Source organism: Phalangium opilio, unplaced genomic scaffold (assembly GCF_054372755.1).
Source record: "Phalangium opilio isolate 3A_F unplaced genomic scaffold, DU_Popi_V2 ptg000061l_1, whole genome shotgun sequence".
Classification (NCBI taxonomy): Eukaryota; Metazoa; Arthropoda; class Arachnida; order Opiliones; family Phalangiidae; genus Phalangium; species Phalangium opilio.
The window spans coordinates 10,132,598-10,150,690 of NW_028324178.1; the positions used below are offsets into that span (position 1 = coordinate 10,132,598).

At 41.6% G+C, this 18,093-nt stretch overlaps 1 protein-coding gene and 1 long non-coding RNA gene across 2 annotated transcripts; one reads left to right on the forward strand and one right to left on the reverse strand.

The window, feature by feature from the left end:
* Window positions 1-1,420: 1,420 nt before the first annotated feature.
* Window positions 1,421-2,014, reverse strand: LOC149665075 (uncharacterized protein F54H12.2-like). The gene has a single exon (XM_089842060.1). It carries the CDS (start codon window positions 2,012-2,014, stop codon window positions 1,421-1,423), a length of 594 nt encoding a protein of 197 aa, XP_089698186.1.
* A 9,943-nt stretch (window positions 2,015-11,957) lies between these two features.
* On the forward strand, window positions 11,958-13,378 carry LOC149665076 (uncharacterized). Its single transcript, XR_016368458.1, has 3 exons — window positions 11,958-12,094; window positions 12,613-12,760; window positions 13,270-13,378. It is a non-coding gene; the product is annotated as an uncharacterized LOC149665076 (long non-coding RNA).
* The last annotated feature ends 4,715 nt before the right edge of the window (window positions 13,379-18,093 follow it).

Genomic DNA, 18,093 nt, shown 5'->3' on the forward strand with positions numbered 1-18,093 from the left:
GATGATTTTAATGTGTACCAGTATATCATTATTGGATGTAAAATGTCGTCTGATTTACAGTATATTTGCTATTCTTTGTATACCGCTTTAATATTTCATAAATTTTAACTTAAGAAACATTTCCATATCTGGGTAAATAAGTTTGTAAGTAGTCGTCTTGACTCGGAGAGGTAATATTTTGGTTTTCCCAACTTGTTTACATGTAAAATTCATTAAGGATGTCTAGATTGCACGAAATATTAATTTCGGCTTTGTTAGAGTGCGCCCATAAGGCGTAAATTAAAGCCTTGTCAAAGGCGCAAGCCGTTCGGTGCTCACCACACGGGGTGTGGGTACAAGAGAAATGATGTCCGCGGTGGTGGCTCTCGGCCACTTGAAGTCGTTCAAGTCGTGAACCGTTCTGTTGAGACGGTCCGATAGAAAGGCGACTTTTTCGTCACCCTTTGAAAAGATTAGGTCGACCCCCTGTAGACCGGCGGCGAGGCATTCGTCGATTTTGGCGTAAGAGGTTAGGCCAGCATTCCAGTCCAATCGGTGTAGATTACGCGAGACCCACTGGTTTTGTCGTTGTTTTGAAATCGAGACGTGGGATTTATTGTACGGTGGCGCGAATGTCCAGGAAACGGTTGCCGGCTTGGCCTCGATGGTTGTTATGGCCATTTCTTTCACGATAATGTCCGTGCTGCCATCACTACGAGTGCATCCGTTCAGGTATTCTAACTCAATAACGGCGGACTTCATAATAACTAGCAGTGAGCTTGTGTATGACTGTTTAAAACTGAACCGGGAGTAGATATGAATCCTCTAACGACCGTAGGGCTTCTTTTATAGAGATTGGTGACGTCATAACGCGGACTAATACCGAGTCAGGATTGGATACGAGAATTCACGGGGGGGTGTGTTTCTCTATTAGAGGCTGGAACGGCTGACGTCATAACACGATCTAATACCGAGTCGGGATTAGATAAGAGAATTCAGTGGGAGGGCGTGGTTCTCTTTTAGAGGTTGGAAATGATGACGTCATTCATCCACGGATCCCTCTTAAATTTCTTGAAAAACAGGTTTGTGCTTCTTCTCCTCGTTCTGTGCATAATGTATACAACGCAGTATATACTGCAAGCGGAACTGTCGGGGGGGGGCTGCAAAGCCCTCCTATTATAGTTTATTTTCGTAGAATTTTCTTTCATAAATGTTTTAATATCTTCTGTCAAGGGACCCAAGCCCAAGGAATCAAATTAATAACATTGTTTATTCCCATCGATATAAAGACAAATCCAATGACTACCGTTTCCTTTGTGATTATCTAGATTTATAACAATGGAAGCCGGGTATCGAAGGATATATTTGGGTAGAACATCGCGCGGGTATACGCCCATGAATCCGCGGGTGTATCTTAAAACCCTTCTTATGGTTGAAGCGTTCATGGCGAATCTACAACGACGGTCCTATTATGATCTATGTGCATTAAACTTTGAAACTCTGAATAAACGATCAAGCTCAGCGTTTCGGGTACTGGTTCTTCGAACCCGAGTTCAAGTCGCAATTGTCCCTGTCGTATAGGGTTGTAATGATTTATATCTGACGCGGTACCGTCTTGAGTCAAATCAAAACAGTAAAGCGTATTTTCTTTGGGATACTCCTTCATAGATATTTCGTTACCATCATCTTTGTAATGAGTACCAGATCCGGTAAACAGAGAATAATATGATCTAGCATAAAGACCCTTTTTGAAATTTGGTCGCAAAGGCTTAGCGAGTACTTGTTCCGAACCGATAATCGGATTAACATAATTCACGTTAAAGTTTTGGAAGTCGAAAGGGTTCCAACTCAATTTGCCGTTATATGAGTTATGAGTTACTAAACCCGCTGTTAATCTGTTTGGTAAAACCCCTAAATATATGTTATCTACAGTAGTTTTTTGAATATTTGCCGAAATGGTAAAAACTTTCACTTCTGTCCTAGTGAATGAGTATTTAGCCGTGGCTTTAGTCCAAGCCGATTCTAAAGCTAGCATTACTCGTGGGCTACTCTCACTTTACGAATATATAAACCTACTTTGAGTATTTCGTGCTTGTACCATACGCCACCTGGGGGGAGGAGCTCCGAGCAAAACAAAACCAGGTTTATTTCGGGTCATCCTGACTCTAAGGCTGACGCCATTGGGTATGAATTTTGAAACGTTAAACATATCAGCGTGCAAGGCTCCGTACATTTAAATCTGTTTCGAACCCTTTGCTAACTCTTTCCTAAAGAGATGTCCCTGGTTTTCAGTTGCAGAAGCCATTTTCCCTGCCGTATATTTATGCCATAAGTTAAATGAGATTTTTTCGCGTCTCCTCCATAGTTTAGCAATGTTTCTATGTAGGCTTTGAAGGCGTAGTTTCCGGTTGAAGATGAAATAGTCGTATCATTGGCGGTTACTTCTACCGTATCCCAGAGCGAGTGTAAAAAATTGTTGATGGGTCCTACGTTATCGGTATCATCGATATCTGTACCGTCCGTATGTATTATTTTAGCTCGAACATAAAGCATATTTAGAGAGGCGTCAAAATATTCTTCGCCATTTCCGGGAACGTAAAATTCAATCTGAGTCTCCATCCAAAACCGAAATAGGTCAATAGCAAACATACTTGGTCGATTCTACCGATGTTTGAATCGGTACAGATTCGAAATAATCCAGCTCAGATTTTGTCGCTTGAAACATGTTTAGGAGAATATGTCGTGTCGTCTTGACCTGTAGGGTATACGACGGCGAACTGGCTATATTTTCCGGGTAGTCGCTCGTTTTATACCTTTTTTACTTTGAGCCCGTTTTCGTTTCAAGGGTTGTTTACGTCTGCGACGTTTACCCCCTGCCCCATGCTGTGTTCTAAAATCATCTAAAGTTTCCGTTACTCTTTTCTTAGCAGCCTCTTTAATATCCTTGCCCGATACTACGTCACTGAAAATTTTGGTCCCTGTACTAAAAGCTTTTCTGCCGAGAAATTTGGCACCGCTTGTTAGCAAAGGCCTAACAAACCTTACCAAACCTGAAAAAAAGGATCCTATCCCGTGCCCTTTCAAATTAGGGTCATTCCCTATATAATAACTTCCGTTTCCGGTTCCAGCATGGTTATTGTAATATTGCTTGTAGCAACATTTTCGCCTTTCTAAGACGTCGGGCTTAGGCATCGCAAGTGTAGTTTAACCGTTAAGCTCCCGTATTAAAATGGCGCCGGCTCCCCCAAACTATTCCTTATATTAATTTCGATGATATCAAAGTAATTTTTACCAACGGGTACGTAATGAGGATTGGTAAAGGTTTGAAATATTTGAGACCCGTATGGTTTCTTGGCATCAACCGAAACGATCCGCAAGTAAAGGAACCGAGTGGTCGCCTACAATCTGATCGCTAGCGATATTTAAATAGATGAATAACTGGTCCGGAACGTGGTAATTCAAATGAGAGGGTCTTTCGCTACGACCGATACGTTCGCTAGCTTCTTCGTATTCCAGAATTTCGGCAACGGTTTTTTCGAATTTTAAATAAGGTTTCAATAATTTTTCAGATTTAGCTATAGTAACGTGTCCTGTTACGTTATCGTAAATCAGCCGCAATGTTGGGCCATTTTTATCGAACGAATTATTTATGACGCTTATTAAATGTTCTATAGACTTGTAAAACCCTGTCCTGCACAGGGCTAAGAGGGAAGACTGGCTTGTAGCCAGACAGGTTGTCACGATTCCCAAGCTTCGGTGGGCTGTCAACTGTTTTGAGCCCTACAAGTCTCCGGGACCCGATGGGGTCTTCCCTCTGCTTTTGCAGGAGGGCTTAGACCACATCGCCTCTGCGCTATGCAAGATCTACAGACTCTGCATTGCTCTCGGTCACATACCTCGTGAATGGAAACGCTCTAGGGTCATCTTTATTCCCAAGCCCGGGAAGGCTTTCTATCTCGAGGCGAAGGCATTTAGGCCCATATGCCTGACCTCCTTCTTCCTCAAATTTCTGGAGAAGCTGGTGGACAGGTACTTTAGAGACGAGGTACTTTCGGTAACTCCTCTCTCTTCTTCACAATTTGCTTACCAAAAAGGCAAATCCACTGAGACGGCCCCTCACGGCCTTACGAATTGCCTGGATAGGGCATTCGAGTTTCAGGAAATTTCACTGGCCGTCTTCCTCGATATTGAGGGGGCCTTTGACAAGGTCTCTAGCTCGGTTATTACTGAAGCTGTTAAGAGATTTAGCCGCTGGATCAAGTCCATGCTTACCGACCGCGAGGTGTCGGCGTCCCTCCTTGGGGACTCTCTAGGGGTGACTACCAGCAGGGGCTGCCCTCAGGGTGGAGTGCGTTCCCCCTGTTGTGGTGCCTGGTGGTGGACAAACTCTTGGGGAGGCTCGGGGGTGCTGGGGGCTGCTTCTGCTTCGTGTATGCGGACGATGTAGCGATAGTCTTTACCGGGAAGTTCCCGGATACTGTTACCGCGCTTATGAGATCTGCTCTCTCTAGCGTGGAGCAATGGTGTCAGGCGGTTAACCTCACCGTTAATCCTGATAAAACTGTCCATGTTCCATTTACGAGGAAGAATACTAAGGATCTGTTCAATGATATCTCTTTCTTTGGCCAGGTCCTGACAAAGTCCTCCGAGGTGAAATACCAGGGGTGACCTTTGATTGCAGACTCACATGGAAGCCGCATCTTGATCAGTGTATTAAGAAGGCCAAGATGCTCTTCTGGAGGACCAGGAGCTCTGTCGGCCAGACTTGGGGCCTCAACCCCAAGGCTGTACACTGGCCCTATACTGGGATCATCAGACCCATACTATCTTACGGGGCAAGGGTCCGGCTTAAGACGGTGCAGGCTGCCCTGCGCAAGCTTCAAAGGCTTGCCTGCATTGGTGTTACGGGGGCCATGAGATCGACCCCAACTGCTTACCTGGAGGTGCTCCTTGACATGCTTCCTCTTCATCTCTTCAATGAGGAGGAGGCTGTCATGGGGGCCTACAGGCTCAACATTAGTGGCTGCTGGGTTCCAAGACTTTGGGATTACAGCCATACGAAGCTCTTTCGGGAGTACGCCGCACTTCAGCCGTCGCTAACGATGTGCTCTGACAAAACCGTCACCAGTTTTGATTTCACTAAGCCATGCAGCATCCACTTCCCCAGTCGATCAGAGTGGACTAACCTGCTGCCTCTTGGCACTGGGGGTGAAACTATTTGGTTCACCGATGGTTTTAAGACTGATTCCGGCGCTGGCGCCGGCTATTACTGCCCAACCACAAGGGTCGGCTTTCTGCTTGCCTGGGCACCTTCGCTAGTGTGTTCCAGGCGGAAATTGCCGCGATATGTTATTGCGCAGATTACTGTATTAACAAAGGGTATACCGGACGGACTGTGTGAATTTATTCTGTGAGTCAGGCCGCCCTGAACGCGCTGAACCAGTGTCAGATTACCTCTCAACTGGTGCGCAGCTGCCTTGATCTGCTAGCGCGACTGGCATCCTGCAACAGCGTTCTGTTGTACTGGGTGCCAGGGCATAGCGGATATCATGGAAATGAGCAAGCCGATAGATTTGCGAAAAGGGGTGCGGAGGCCAAGCTCTTGGGGCCGGAGCCGGCCGTCCCCATCCCCTAAGGCACGTCAAACGGTGTCAGCATGACAGGTTGACTGTCATACAAAACCAGCTCTGGCATAACATGGAGGGCCAGAGACAGACAAAACAGTTAGTCAATGGTCCCTGCAGGTCTCGTGCTAGAGACCTAATTTCGCTCAGCAGACGGGATATTAGGCTGGCCACCGGTCTTCTGACCGGGCACTTTCGGCTTAATAGGCACCTCCATCTGATGGGTTTTGCCGACGACCCTCTCTGTAGGTCGTGTCAGGAGAAGGAAGAAACATCCGCTCACGTACTTTGCGAGTGCGACTGTTTCGCCTCGCTTAGACTAGAATATTTTGATTCACACACTTTGGAACCCTCGAGGGTCTCCTATATTACGGTGGAGCGAATTCTTCGCTACGCTGTGGCCACGGGTCTATTCAAGGCCTGAATACGTGGGTGCACAATATCCCTTTTGGCATCGGTGCAAGGGCGCGAGCCCCCCTACTCACTAATAATAATAATAATAAAGAGCGGCTATTGGCAGATAGATCTCCATCCGCAGGCGAAAGCGAAGACTGCTTTTATCACGCATGCGGGAAAGTACGAGTTCGAAGTACTTCCGTTCGGTCTATGCAATGCGCCGTCGTCGTTTCAACGACTCATCGACGAAGTCTTCAGGGATGGACATCACTTTTCCGTCTGTGTCTATCTGGATGACATCGTCATTCCATCCAGTACTTGGGCAGACCATTTACAAGCCTTGGAATATGTCTTTCACCGACTGTCTTAAGCGTAAGTCCCGCTTCAGACTAAGAAATGTCGCTTTGCGCAAAGCGAAGCGACCGTGTTAGGGCATATTGTCAATGAACGAGGGATTCATATTGATCCTTCCAAGACTAGGGCTATAGTGCACTTTCCCGTCCCAAAGAACGTGAAAGAAATCCAAAGATTTCTGGGCATGGCGGGATGGCACTCACGATTCATCCCGCAGTATTCCAAAATAGTTGCCCCATTAAATCACCTCAAGAAGAAGGACGTTCCGTTCCAGTGGAAGAAAGAACAGCAGGAAGCGTTCCAGGCCATCAAGTATGCGATCTGCATGGCACCTCCTTTAGCGGCTTACAACCCTAAGTTGCCGTGTATCCTGACAACGGATGCTAGCGACGCCGGACTTGGAGCTTTCCTGTCGCAAATTCAAGATGACGTCGAGGTACCTATCGCCTAGGCCAGTAAACAACTGACCGACGTCCAGAGAAGATATACCACTAGGGAAAAGGAATGTCTTGCTATCTATTGGGGAGTTGGAAAGTTCCGGCCATACTTGGAGAATATACCGTTCACTGTGATCACCGATCACAAAGCACTCCAGTGGTTGTTCACTCTGAAAGAACCAAATTCTCGGCTTGTTCGTTGGGCAATGTACTTGCAAACGTATGACTTCAAGATCATACACAAGAAGGGAGTTGAGAACAAGGTTGCGGACGCATTATCAAGAGCGCCTATCTCGCTATTAGCCATGTCCTTGGAAGACATGACTTCACCGTCCTCGTCTGAACATTCCAGTCCAGCGGAATCCTCTTCAATGACGTCGACTTCGTCCTCAACCAGTAGCGGATTAGTTCCTCCCGCCAATCACGCATTGTACCATTGGAGATAATCCTCAAAGACATCGGTACTACGAACTGAAGAACGATGTCTTGTATCGAAAGGCCTATGGTAGACAACCAGCGAAAATCTATTTGCCACAGCGGTTCCGGCGAGACGCCATCCGCTTATTCCATGACCACCCTCTATCTGGACATCGAGGTCGAGATCGTACCTTCGATAAGGTTCGGGCCAGATACTGGTAGCCATCGTTCCGGAAGGACGTTACCCAGTACGTCCGCGGATGTCCTTTGTGTCAGATGCACAAGGCCCGCAATAGAAAACGTCCAGGTCTCATGCAGCCTACGGCTATTACTGAGCCTTTTGATTTGCTGGAAGTGGATATAATGGGACCTCAAGGCTCAACCAAGAAGCCGACACCATCACAAATACCTCCTGGTTTTCACGGACTATGCCACTAAATTTGTCGAACTATTCCCGAAGAAGAACATCACCGTCAGAACGTGCGCGAAGAAACTCGTCTCCATGATAGTTCGCTATGGATGTCCGAAAGACATCGTAAGCGACAACGGGACACAATTTGTTTCTCAACATTGGAAGGACATTCTCAAGATGTTCAAAGTCAAACCACGATACATCACTCCGTATCATCCACAGAGTAACATCGTGGAACGCACAAACAGAGTTCTGGGCGAAATTATTTCGATGTTCGTTGGTCGAGATCACCGAAGATGGGACGAGAACTTACCATTTATCCAGTTCGCCATCAACTAGACTACACATACCACAACAGGAAGAACTCCTTTCTACCTAAACATGGGTAGGGAACCGAGATTTCCCTGGGACTTGGACGTGGGTATGCCAGTAGCGGACTTTGTTGAAAGGTCCGCATCGCTCTCAGCTTTAGCGAAGCAACTTGCTTTGTCTAAAGAACTTGCCAAGAAAGCGCAAGCACACCAGAAGCGCTACTACGATCAAAGGCGGGAAGGTATTGAATTTCCCGTTGGTGCGCTTGTCTGGAAGGAGAAGCATCCCTTGTCTCAAGCGGCACGTGATGTCGCCGCTAAGCTATGTCCCAAATGGGTTGGTCCCTACAAAATCGCAAAGAAGATCGACCGATTGCGATATAACTAGAAGACCCAGAAACCGGAGAAAATAAAGGAATCGAGAATAGCGCTCATCTAAAGCTGTATTGGTCGAAAAAAGATGTCTGCCAACCGGACGGAAGCCAGTCATCCTCAACTTCAAGCAGTCCATCTTCAGGTTCTACAACGTCACAGTCCGTACCTATACTTCAGGACGCTGGAGTCAGTACTGGTGACGAACGTCGTGAGACTCGACGAGAACGAAGACAACGACTGTTGAGAGACCAAGAAGCGCAGACCGAGTCGTCTGGAGAAACCTCTTCCTCAACCTCATCTTCATCCAAGGATTATTATGGATCCTCTTTTGTTCCCTCGGAAGAAGTACCAGATCTACCTGCGGAATCTGAACCAAACGCTTTCGCCTTATTCTCAGATCCTCCAGCGGTCTTCCGAGTAAATCGGATGCCGCCAGACCTTTCTCCTCCTTCCTCTCCTGATAGGAGCTCGAGGGAGAAGTCTCTCCCTCTACCCTCTCCTCTGTCTCACCCTGACGATTCCAGTTCTTCCTCTGAATCTGAGGAAGACGATACGGAATTGTCCAACCCTGTTCCCATCAATCCTATGAGATTTGTCAATCCTTTTCGTAAAGGATGGAAACGTGAGATAGTGCTGAGGAAGAATCCAAAGCCTGGAGGTCCTACAATGGACATTTATTATCACCCTCCAGCAACATATCCGCATCAGACTCTTCGGTCTCGCCCAGACGTAGAACAGTATCTACGACTGCATTCAATCACAGATGTGACGTCTAGTGATTTTAATTTTGCCCGTCAAGCAATCTCGCGAGAACCATGGGAGACTATTCGGAACGAAACATAACGTTTTGACGCCGCCCATGGAATTCGCCATCGCGAGAATTAGCAGCGACAGAAGACTGCTGCCGAGGCCAGGAGGCCCTCCTCGCCGCCTGCGCAAGACTAAGCGGATTGGAAACAAGAGTGCCGCAGCAGACGACTTTTCCGGGAAAAAACCGCGTCGTCTGCTTTACTCAATTTATATTTTTTATACTAAATTTTGTATAATGCCAAATTGTCCCGAAGTGGCGCTGCTGTCAAACTGTTAAAAAAAAACATTTTGTCGCGGGGATAAAAACCCCGCCGACAGTCAGTCTCAGCAGTCTAGTCCGTGTTCGCGAAAAAAACCAGTTTATAATTTGCTTAAATGTTTAATAAAAGTTCTTTGTTATTCAACTCTGAGTCTATCCTTCCTCGCCATGGATCATTTGGTAAATATAAGTTAGTCATGGACAAAAAGTCCTTTAAACGGGAAACATGGGAACTTCTGAGTGTTCTTTTAATTTAAATATCTTCGTGGATCGTGAAATTAGGCCCCCTTTTCCTACGTTTTAACTTTACGGTTACAGGCTTATGTACAACCTCCCTCGTCGGTAAAGTTTACAACAAGAAATAAAAAATTAAATGAAAAAACTACAAATATGAAATTATATAAAGAAATAGAGAAAAATAAAAAAAATATTGTTAATGCGGCAGATCAAATTCGGTAGAGCCTGAATTAGCGTCAAATAGCGCCGTTACGGCAGTGCGAAATGAGTTTCGTCCCGGAAGGGCAAGGGTAGCGATAGGAAGACCATTCCAGTCATTCAATACCCTGTATGTAAAGTGTTCTCACACCAGAATGTTTGGTTTTCGTCCATCCCACATGAACACCAGTCTGGTACTTTTCTGGCTTCCAACACCATCTTCTGTTATTGGTCAATCCCACATTAAAACCAGTGTGCACTTTGGGAAGCTCCTCTCAGAAACATAATAATTTCTTTTCTCTGTATATGAAATGAAAATATGGATAATATTGCGATCCTTCTTTAATGTTATCAATCCTTGCCTGTCTATTAATATGTTACGTAGGAGTAATACGTTCGTTTTGTTTTGATGTGTAAAGAAATCCTATTTTGATGAGTAAAGAAATCCTACAGAACCATAATATTCCCTTTATCCATAATATCAGAAGGGAATAAGAGAGAAGGGAGACATTAGAGCCTGCTATGGTGACGAGAGTCCGACCAACCTTAAGAAAACCGCAAAAACTCTGCGCAAGTACACAGCTTTTAACCAATTTACTGCAAATATAGTTCTTTAAGTTCTCCGCGGTATCAGCCTCAGGCGGCCTATTTGCCTGCTAGATTTTCATTCTCCTAAGGCTTAGGGCTGTCGATGTTTCGTTCTTGTGTAATTATAACTTCAAGTATGTATTTTATGGAAAATAATTTTTATTTTTTAATATTAATTCAGAATAATTAGTTTCCATCTATTTATTACGTTCAAATTATCGCATTTTGGTATGTTCTCAATTTCCGTGCGTCTAAATTAATAGACCCAACCACCAAATAAAGAAGCTGGTTTGGTCTCGTCTCCATCTAAGGGATAGGATCACGTGACTAACGAAGTTGACTGTAGTACCATCTGTCGTTGAGCGACGAAAATAAATCTCTTATTTTTCTGAATGGATTAGAGTCTGACTCTTGGGGTAAAACGGGTTCTGCGCATGTCAAATTCAAGCCAATCGGGCTATCCTTTCTCACCACAAAACCCGCGAACGACATCTGAGCCGTTAGAAAAATTCAAAAGATTTGTTAGTTGGGTCTATTGCACAGCTTGATTTCGTTTATCAACATTTTTATCTCCTTCAATGTAAAGTTGTAAACAAAACTACTTTTTATACGTCAACCGAGACGTCACCTTCTTATCTGACGTCACAGCTACGACAGAAGTTAGATAGCCAATCAGTGAAGGGTAGTTGATTTGAGGTTAGTAAGACTGTTGTTACGAGTATAAAGCATTATGGAGATATAAAGTGTGTCCCTTGTCTTTTATTCCCTTCTGATAATATCAATATATTGTCAGCACGCGCAAAGCTAGGTTACATAGAGACCTAGCTTTGCGGCGCGTACTGGCAGCCGAAGCTGATGGAACAGAGTATATATAGAATACGCTGTCGTTCGAGATAGGGAGTTGCCTATCCTGTAACGTGAAAACAAATTTCTTGATGATTATGGTAAAAATCAGCTATTACAAAAATGCATGGTTGCGTTACCATTTCGTCAATTTCGGTTAATGCTAATTACAAATTTGAATTTTATAGTTCCTCATGGGATAAAATTATCAGTTTTACAGTCAAGCTTGATGAATCAGATTGCAATGCAATTGCTGTAAGTTTTTTTTTAAGAAATGTAGAGGAATAGATTTTTTTCTATGAACTTAATTTGTTCTACGATAAGTTTATAAGGTACGTTCCATAAGTACGAGTGCACTTCCTATAGAAGTTCGTAATGCTGGAGACTTACAGCTCGAGCTAGTCCGAGAACGACGGTGGTTAATTTTGCAATCCATCTTATTATTATTTAGTCTGCACTACTCAGCCTTAGGCAGCAGCGCCTCACCACCAAGCGTCGCTTTACCCTGAATCTATGACCTACTTCACTCGCTTCATGACGAGCTATAATGTTTAACCAGTTACGAACTTATGGATGAACATAATATTATGAAATTGAGTTGTTAAAAATTCGTACTTTAGAAGGAGCTAGTTTAAAAAGTACTTTTTTTATTTCTAATTATTTTGCAGACAAGCGAGTTCCTTCTGTGTATCTTAAGAAAATGCACCCCAAAGTTTTTAGAACTGTTTTTAAACGCTACTCAACGTAACTCCAACTTCAAAGTTTTAAAAACGTGGCTGCTAAAAGGGTTAAAGGAAGGCGTTGATGACAAGTTGCCACTCCTCGCTATTCAAATTATTAAAGAAGTTATTAAGGTATTTATAACATGGAGAATAAATTAATAATATTTTCAAATTGATGAAAAATAAAGGAAAACTTCAGCTAACATAACTGATTACACCTTTAAAGAACGGAATCCTTTTTCTAAAGATATAAAAGGAATTTAACATTGAAATTAAATTAATAAGTTACATTAGCATTTAATTAGTTATTAAAAAAATTCAGGACTACTGCGCCGCCATTGCAGGTTTAGTAGCGTCTGCTAAATCGAACTTACCTTACCCTTACCTCTCTCAGCCTGTGAGAATTCAATCAATTCCGTTTGGGGTAAGAGAGGTTCGATTTAGCAGACGCCACGGATGGCGAGGCAGTAGTCCTTGATCGTTTTTAAGACTAATTGAATGTAATTGAATTTTCATATTGTAATAAGAGATCATTTATTTATTTCATTTTAATATTTGCTTCCTTTTATATGTTTAGAAAAAGGCCGTTCTTTTAAGGCATAGTGTTTTGTTACCTGCACTTTTCCATTAAATGCGATGCTAATTAATAGATTAATGGCGTCACCAATGAAATCCTGGCCTCTGTTAAGAAAGTGGAGCTTCTTGAAGTAATCAACCAGTTTTTTCTCGAGAAGGAAATTAACAGTTCAGCGACTGATGTCTTAAATATTCAAGTACAATGTTTAAATTTAGTCTCGGGTAAATACTGAGTTTTATTATTCCTATAAAATCCTGTGTTCTTCAACCTGTTCTATATTATCCTATAATTTCATCATTCGGAGATATTTCGTGAATGTTTCATTATGCGGACTGGTCTTATAGTTACTAGAAGCCTAAGTTCATAAGATATGTTCCGTTCCACAAGTTTGTCACTGCTTGTTACAAACTGGAGCTTGTCATGAATAGATTCTGGTAAAACGACTCCTGGTGAGTGGGGCGCTGCTGTCAAAGGGGGCTTAGTAAAGCAGACTAAATAGGACATAGATGCGGAAGTTCTGCAAAATTAACCACCACCACCGAGTGTAGGCCTAATCAATTCACTCGCTTCCCTCAAACTAGTTATCTCGAGCTGTGTAAGTTTCTCAGTAGCATTACGAACTGTATAGGTTATATACGTCATGCTTATGGAAGGAACATATCACTTATAAACTTACGTCGATGCTGTTAATGCCATGAACTTCTGAAAGAAATCTTTTGATTTTTTTTAGTTCTTTGCCAAAATATAGAATCCAGCAAGGTCGTAGCCCAAGGATTAAATAGTTTTATTACCGCGGTTTTCGAGCCGAAATTGATTTTTAATTGCCATAATAAGAAGTGCGAACTGGGGTAATTATGGCGTAAGGTATTGCAAAATTCTAAAATTTAATTGTTCATTAATTCTAGCATGGTCATTGCTCCTCAAGCATCATATATATTAATTAACGCCAGGGATATCTTCACGCCTCATGTTTCCAATGTCATACGAGAAGAACTCATACAAACGTTAAACGACTCTTGTTCTTTAATTAAAAAGCATCATTTTTAAAGTCCGTTTCTAGTCCAGCGAATACAGTTCTGCCTCTATTGTCAATGTTCTCTGAGTGTTTTTGATCAGATCAGAAGTGTTCTCCATTATGTCTTGAATCATTTCGTCTAACAATCCATGCTTCTCCTTTAATTTCAAAATTTAAGTTGCTTCGATGAGCTTTTGGACTGACTTAGCAGTATTTCTAAAATCAGTACTACTCTTAGCTATTTTCGTGTCATCATTCCCATGCGCGATATAGTCTCTATCCAAAACATCAACTTGAAACAGGTGCTTGCGTGATTTGTTTGTATTAAACGAACTTGGATTTTTAAATACTGCAACAGAGGTATTGCAACGATGTGATACTTTATCAGAATGTTTATGAAACCCCACGATATGTTTCAAGAGTAGTTTACTGTCCTTAGTGAAAAAACTACAGAAGTGGCACACTTTGATGTCTTCACGATCCATAATACTTAAGAAACCTCACACGATATACTGCAACTAGCAAAATATACCACAACTACATTATATCGATTGTTTATGGTTATAGAGATCTGCTATCATTATTATTCTTGGAAATAAGGTCTTTCAAGGTTACAATATGTTCTTCGGTCTTCTATGCTTTCTTCTTCTTATTACTTTTTAATTTTTTGACTTTGGTCTACCTCTTGAACGTGAACAGGTTGGTTTACAATCTGGACAATACTAGAATTTTGTAGTAGGGGCTTTGCGCATATCTAAACATGTAAAATGGAACCATTTATATTTTCAGTTTTGGTTATCGCAGGCAATAATTTTCTTGCTTTCGCCTTGACCACAATAGCAAAATTTGTCAGGCACTAATTGCACATTGTTTATTGCTGTATTTACTGACACGGTTAGAATACCCTTGCGGGGAATCTTTGGCGTATAATACTGATATATTAGTTCTGGTAGAATGTAGTTGTCAAAAAATGAAAGTGCTTGCTAATGAGCATCGGCCCAAACCTCAAAATTCGGGGTAATTCTTTCACTTTTCAAACCCTGCGGGGATCATATTAAAAAATCACAGTATGGCTAACCACATAAAATTATTTGGATTGCACTTCGTAATAATATGCATGAGTTGAGTTCAATTTAAATACTTTGGAACTTTCACATAATTTCAAAGGAGAATTTTTGGAGTTCATATATTCTTTCATGGTGAGATCTTTCCCTGAATATGGATATTTTACTTCTAATATGCCAGATCCACAAAAATCACACGTGATGATTCCGACAGGGGTTGCTCGCATAAAAGGATGCTTGGGATTAATTACGAGCCATGATTTCCAAATTTTGAGGTTTTCGTGCTTGTTATGGTTTACCTCCAAAAACTTTGTCTTCGTTATTAGTGCCCCGTTCTGTAGCCTTGGAAGAGAAACTAATTTCAGGGTTGCAAATTGATTTTAACAATGACAGCGAAGGATTCAAATAATCTGTTTTGTATGCGGTTTTCAGATTTGAAGCTGTTATCCTTCCTACTTGTTGCCGGAACCAGTCTGGGCTCTTTGCTTGTCCCTTTTTTGTCGGTATCTGAATCTTCTTGGGTGATGTTAATATTTTTCTTGACTTTTTGGCAAATTTCTAGCACCTCCTTTAAAGGCAAATCATCAGAAGGCGGCAAGTTATCTATCACAGTATTTCTAAGGTTAATTAATGGCGCTGGTAACGCGAGCGATTTAGGAATCATTGCAAATTGTACGGACTAGTTATCGATAAAATCACAGGTTTTGTCTTTGACGTTGATAACACTTCGTAAAACTTTTCCAATTCTTCTTTGGTTGTTGTAGGAACTTCTCGTTCTTTTCTTGGTCGGTTTCGGTTAGCAGAACTATCATCCGAAACTAACAATTTGTCGAGCTTTCGTTTTCTTTGTTCAGCGGAGGTGAAATCAATGTCACGGGTGCGTTTAAAGGGAACTTGTTTTACGTGTGGTACAAACCATTGGTTCCGTTTATCTGTGCATGATTCAGTTTTTAGAATTGAAATACCAGCATCTATCAAAAATAGTACAGCACTTACGTGCGAACATGACTCCCCAAATCCTGCCATACATGAACAATGAGCAGTTAGTACTTCGCCATTTTCCCTTGCTGATATATCCAACTATGAAGGTACTCATCGTTTGCTCTTTGAAATTGTTTAACCTTAATAATTATATCATCATTGATACAAACAATGAAATCTGAATGTTATTTTAACAATAAAAACTAGCCTTTCCTAGCAAAACCTTTTTTATCCAGCCTTTAACTAGAACTCTTTTAATGTGACCATTCGTTAAAAAAGTATGTGCTTCCAAGCTCTTGTGATTTTTCATCTGGTTCAAAGACACTGAATTTGTAGTATATAATAAATACTAGGATATTTCAGGAAATTGAATTTTCTGCCATTGCGATGCATCAGTAGATTACTCCATTACGCTGTCTTCGTAAGGATCGAAACCAAATAATTTCATAAATTTATTTCCATACGTTATTTGATCCTCTCGGGAAAGAGTTTCTTTTTAACTTTTGAAGAATTATGTTGCCTTGTTTTTGCTCATTTTATAAATAAATATATGAACTTCCAAAAGTTTCAGGTGCAGACAGTTTGCAGCTTAAGGTTTTAAATATAGCCTAGGCTTAACGCAAAAAGCGGTTAAAAACTTAGGGAGCGCGGTGTGATAAAAATAATGGCTGTAAAATTATGAAATCGGTATCAAAAGAAAGCCCTTACAAAATATCTAAATTGAATTAATAAAGTATGAAAACAAACCTTAGTCCATAGGTCTTGTATGGGAAAGTGTCCGCCAGAAAAAATGGCAGCACTACACGGGGAGGGGAAGAGGGGATGAATTCAGTGGGAAATGAACGGATCCCCCTTTAGTGAAAACTATGTATAGCGAAGGACATTCCTACAACACAAGAATGGATCTAGGAAGGTTTTACTGCCTTGTATAATAATTTACCATCCACCTTTTCCCAAAACGATAATTCTGGAACCAATATTGCACTTGAATCACTATATGACTCATCCATTATTTTTTTCTGTCATTTGATTTATCATTTTTATAGTTTTATCTAATTTTAACATAATTAAAAAACCAAAAACCTACCTAATTTAGTGACCAAAACCTCCGGACCAGGTACCGGGGTGAGAAAGGAAAAAGAAACAGGAAACGCGGATAAAAAGTAGCCGGGGCTCAAAAAAGCATGGAGTAGCAGACGAGGTCACGCACATACTGAGTCTGTTTGGGGTAACTTTTTTCCAAGTTTTGACTATAGGGGCGCTAGAAATGCCGATGCACTATTCAAGTATGCCTCCCTATTTCCTTTCATATTCAGGGGTTATTAATCTGAGATGTCACGTAGCCCCCGAACTTACACTTTTCAAGTCCCCAAAAACTAATATATAGGGGTTAGCCCCAGATGATGGAGTGGAGAATCGTAAAAACTGAAAAAGGAGAAGGAAGACCGTTCGGACTCGGGATACGATGGGTGGCGCGTAACGGAATATAAAAAAAATAATATTAAGATGGTGCGCGTTTGCGCGAAGAAAGAGATTGTGCTCGTTACAGCGAGGAAGAACAAACGACTCCAACATGAAAAATAAGTACTGAATAACATTAGAAACTTTTATTTTCTTTTCAATTTAAATGCTTGTTAAAATGATTAACTATTTTTTCCATTTATGCTGATTGTCATTTATTTAAAGAATAAATGTTTGTTATGTTTAAAAAGTTCAATTGCTAATGATCATATGCCAATACTAAAAATAATTCCCCTAGACACTATTATAACATAGATCCAAGGGATCGAACCTAACGATTTTTCTTTTTGCATGGGAAGTAAATATATCTAAAACCAAATATCATATAATGGACCAACTTCATTTCAAAAGTGGGGCCCATCCGGGATCCCTTTTGAGCCCCGTTTCTTCAAAAATAAATTAGCAATTCGACTTTAAAAATTCCAACCTAAAATTTAATAATTAAAACTATAAAAAAGTAACTTGTAACCGTAAAATTTAAATGTAGGAAAAGGGGCCTAATTTCACGGCTCACAAAGAATTTAAGTTAACACTAGAAAAACTAAGAAGTTTTCAGGTTCCCGTTTAAAGAACTTATTGTCCATGACTAGCAATATTTACCAGGTAATCCATTGTACAAGAAAACGCAGTGTGATAGAAATAAACTCGTGTTTATTTTGAAACAAAAAACACGTCTCAACAGGAGCGCGAGTACAAATGAACCAACTACTGACAACTGACTCCGTTACAGACGGAGGCGGTAGCTTTTATTCCCGCGAAAACGTTTTTCAACAAGTTTGACAGAAGTGGCGCTTAAGGCGCCACTTCGGGACAATTTGGCATTATACAAAATTTAGTATAAAAATAAACAAGTTGGGAAACCAAAATAAACCTCTCCGAGCCTAGACGAATTTACTTTCTAAACACAGGTCCACCAGCCAATGAGAAAAGCCGGAAATACATAGTTCAAATTGGCGAAATATAACCAAGGTCT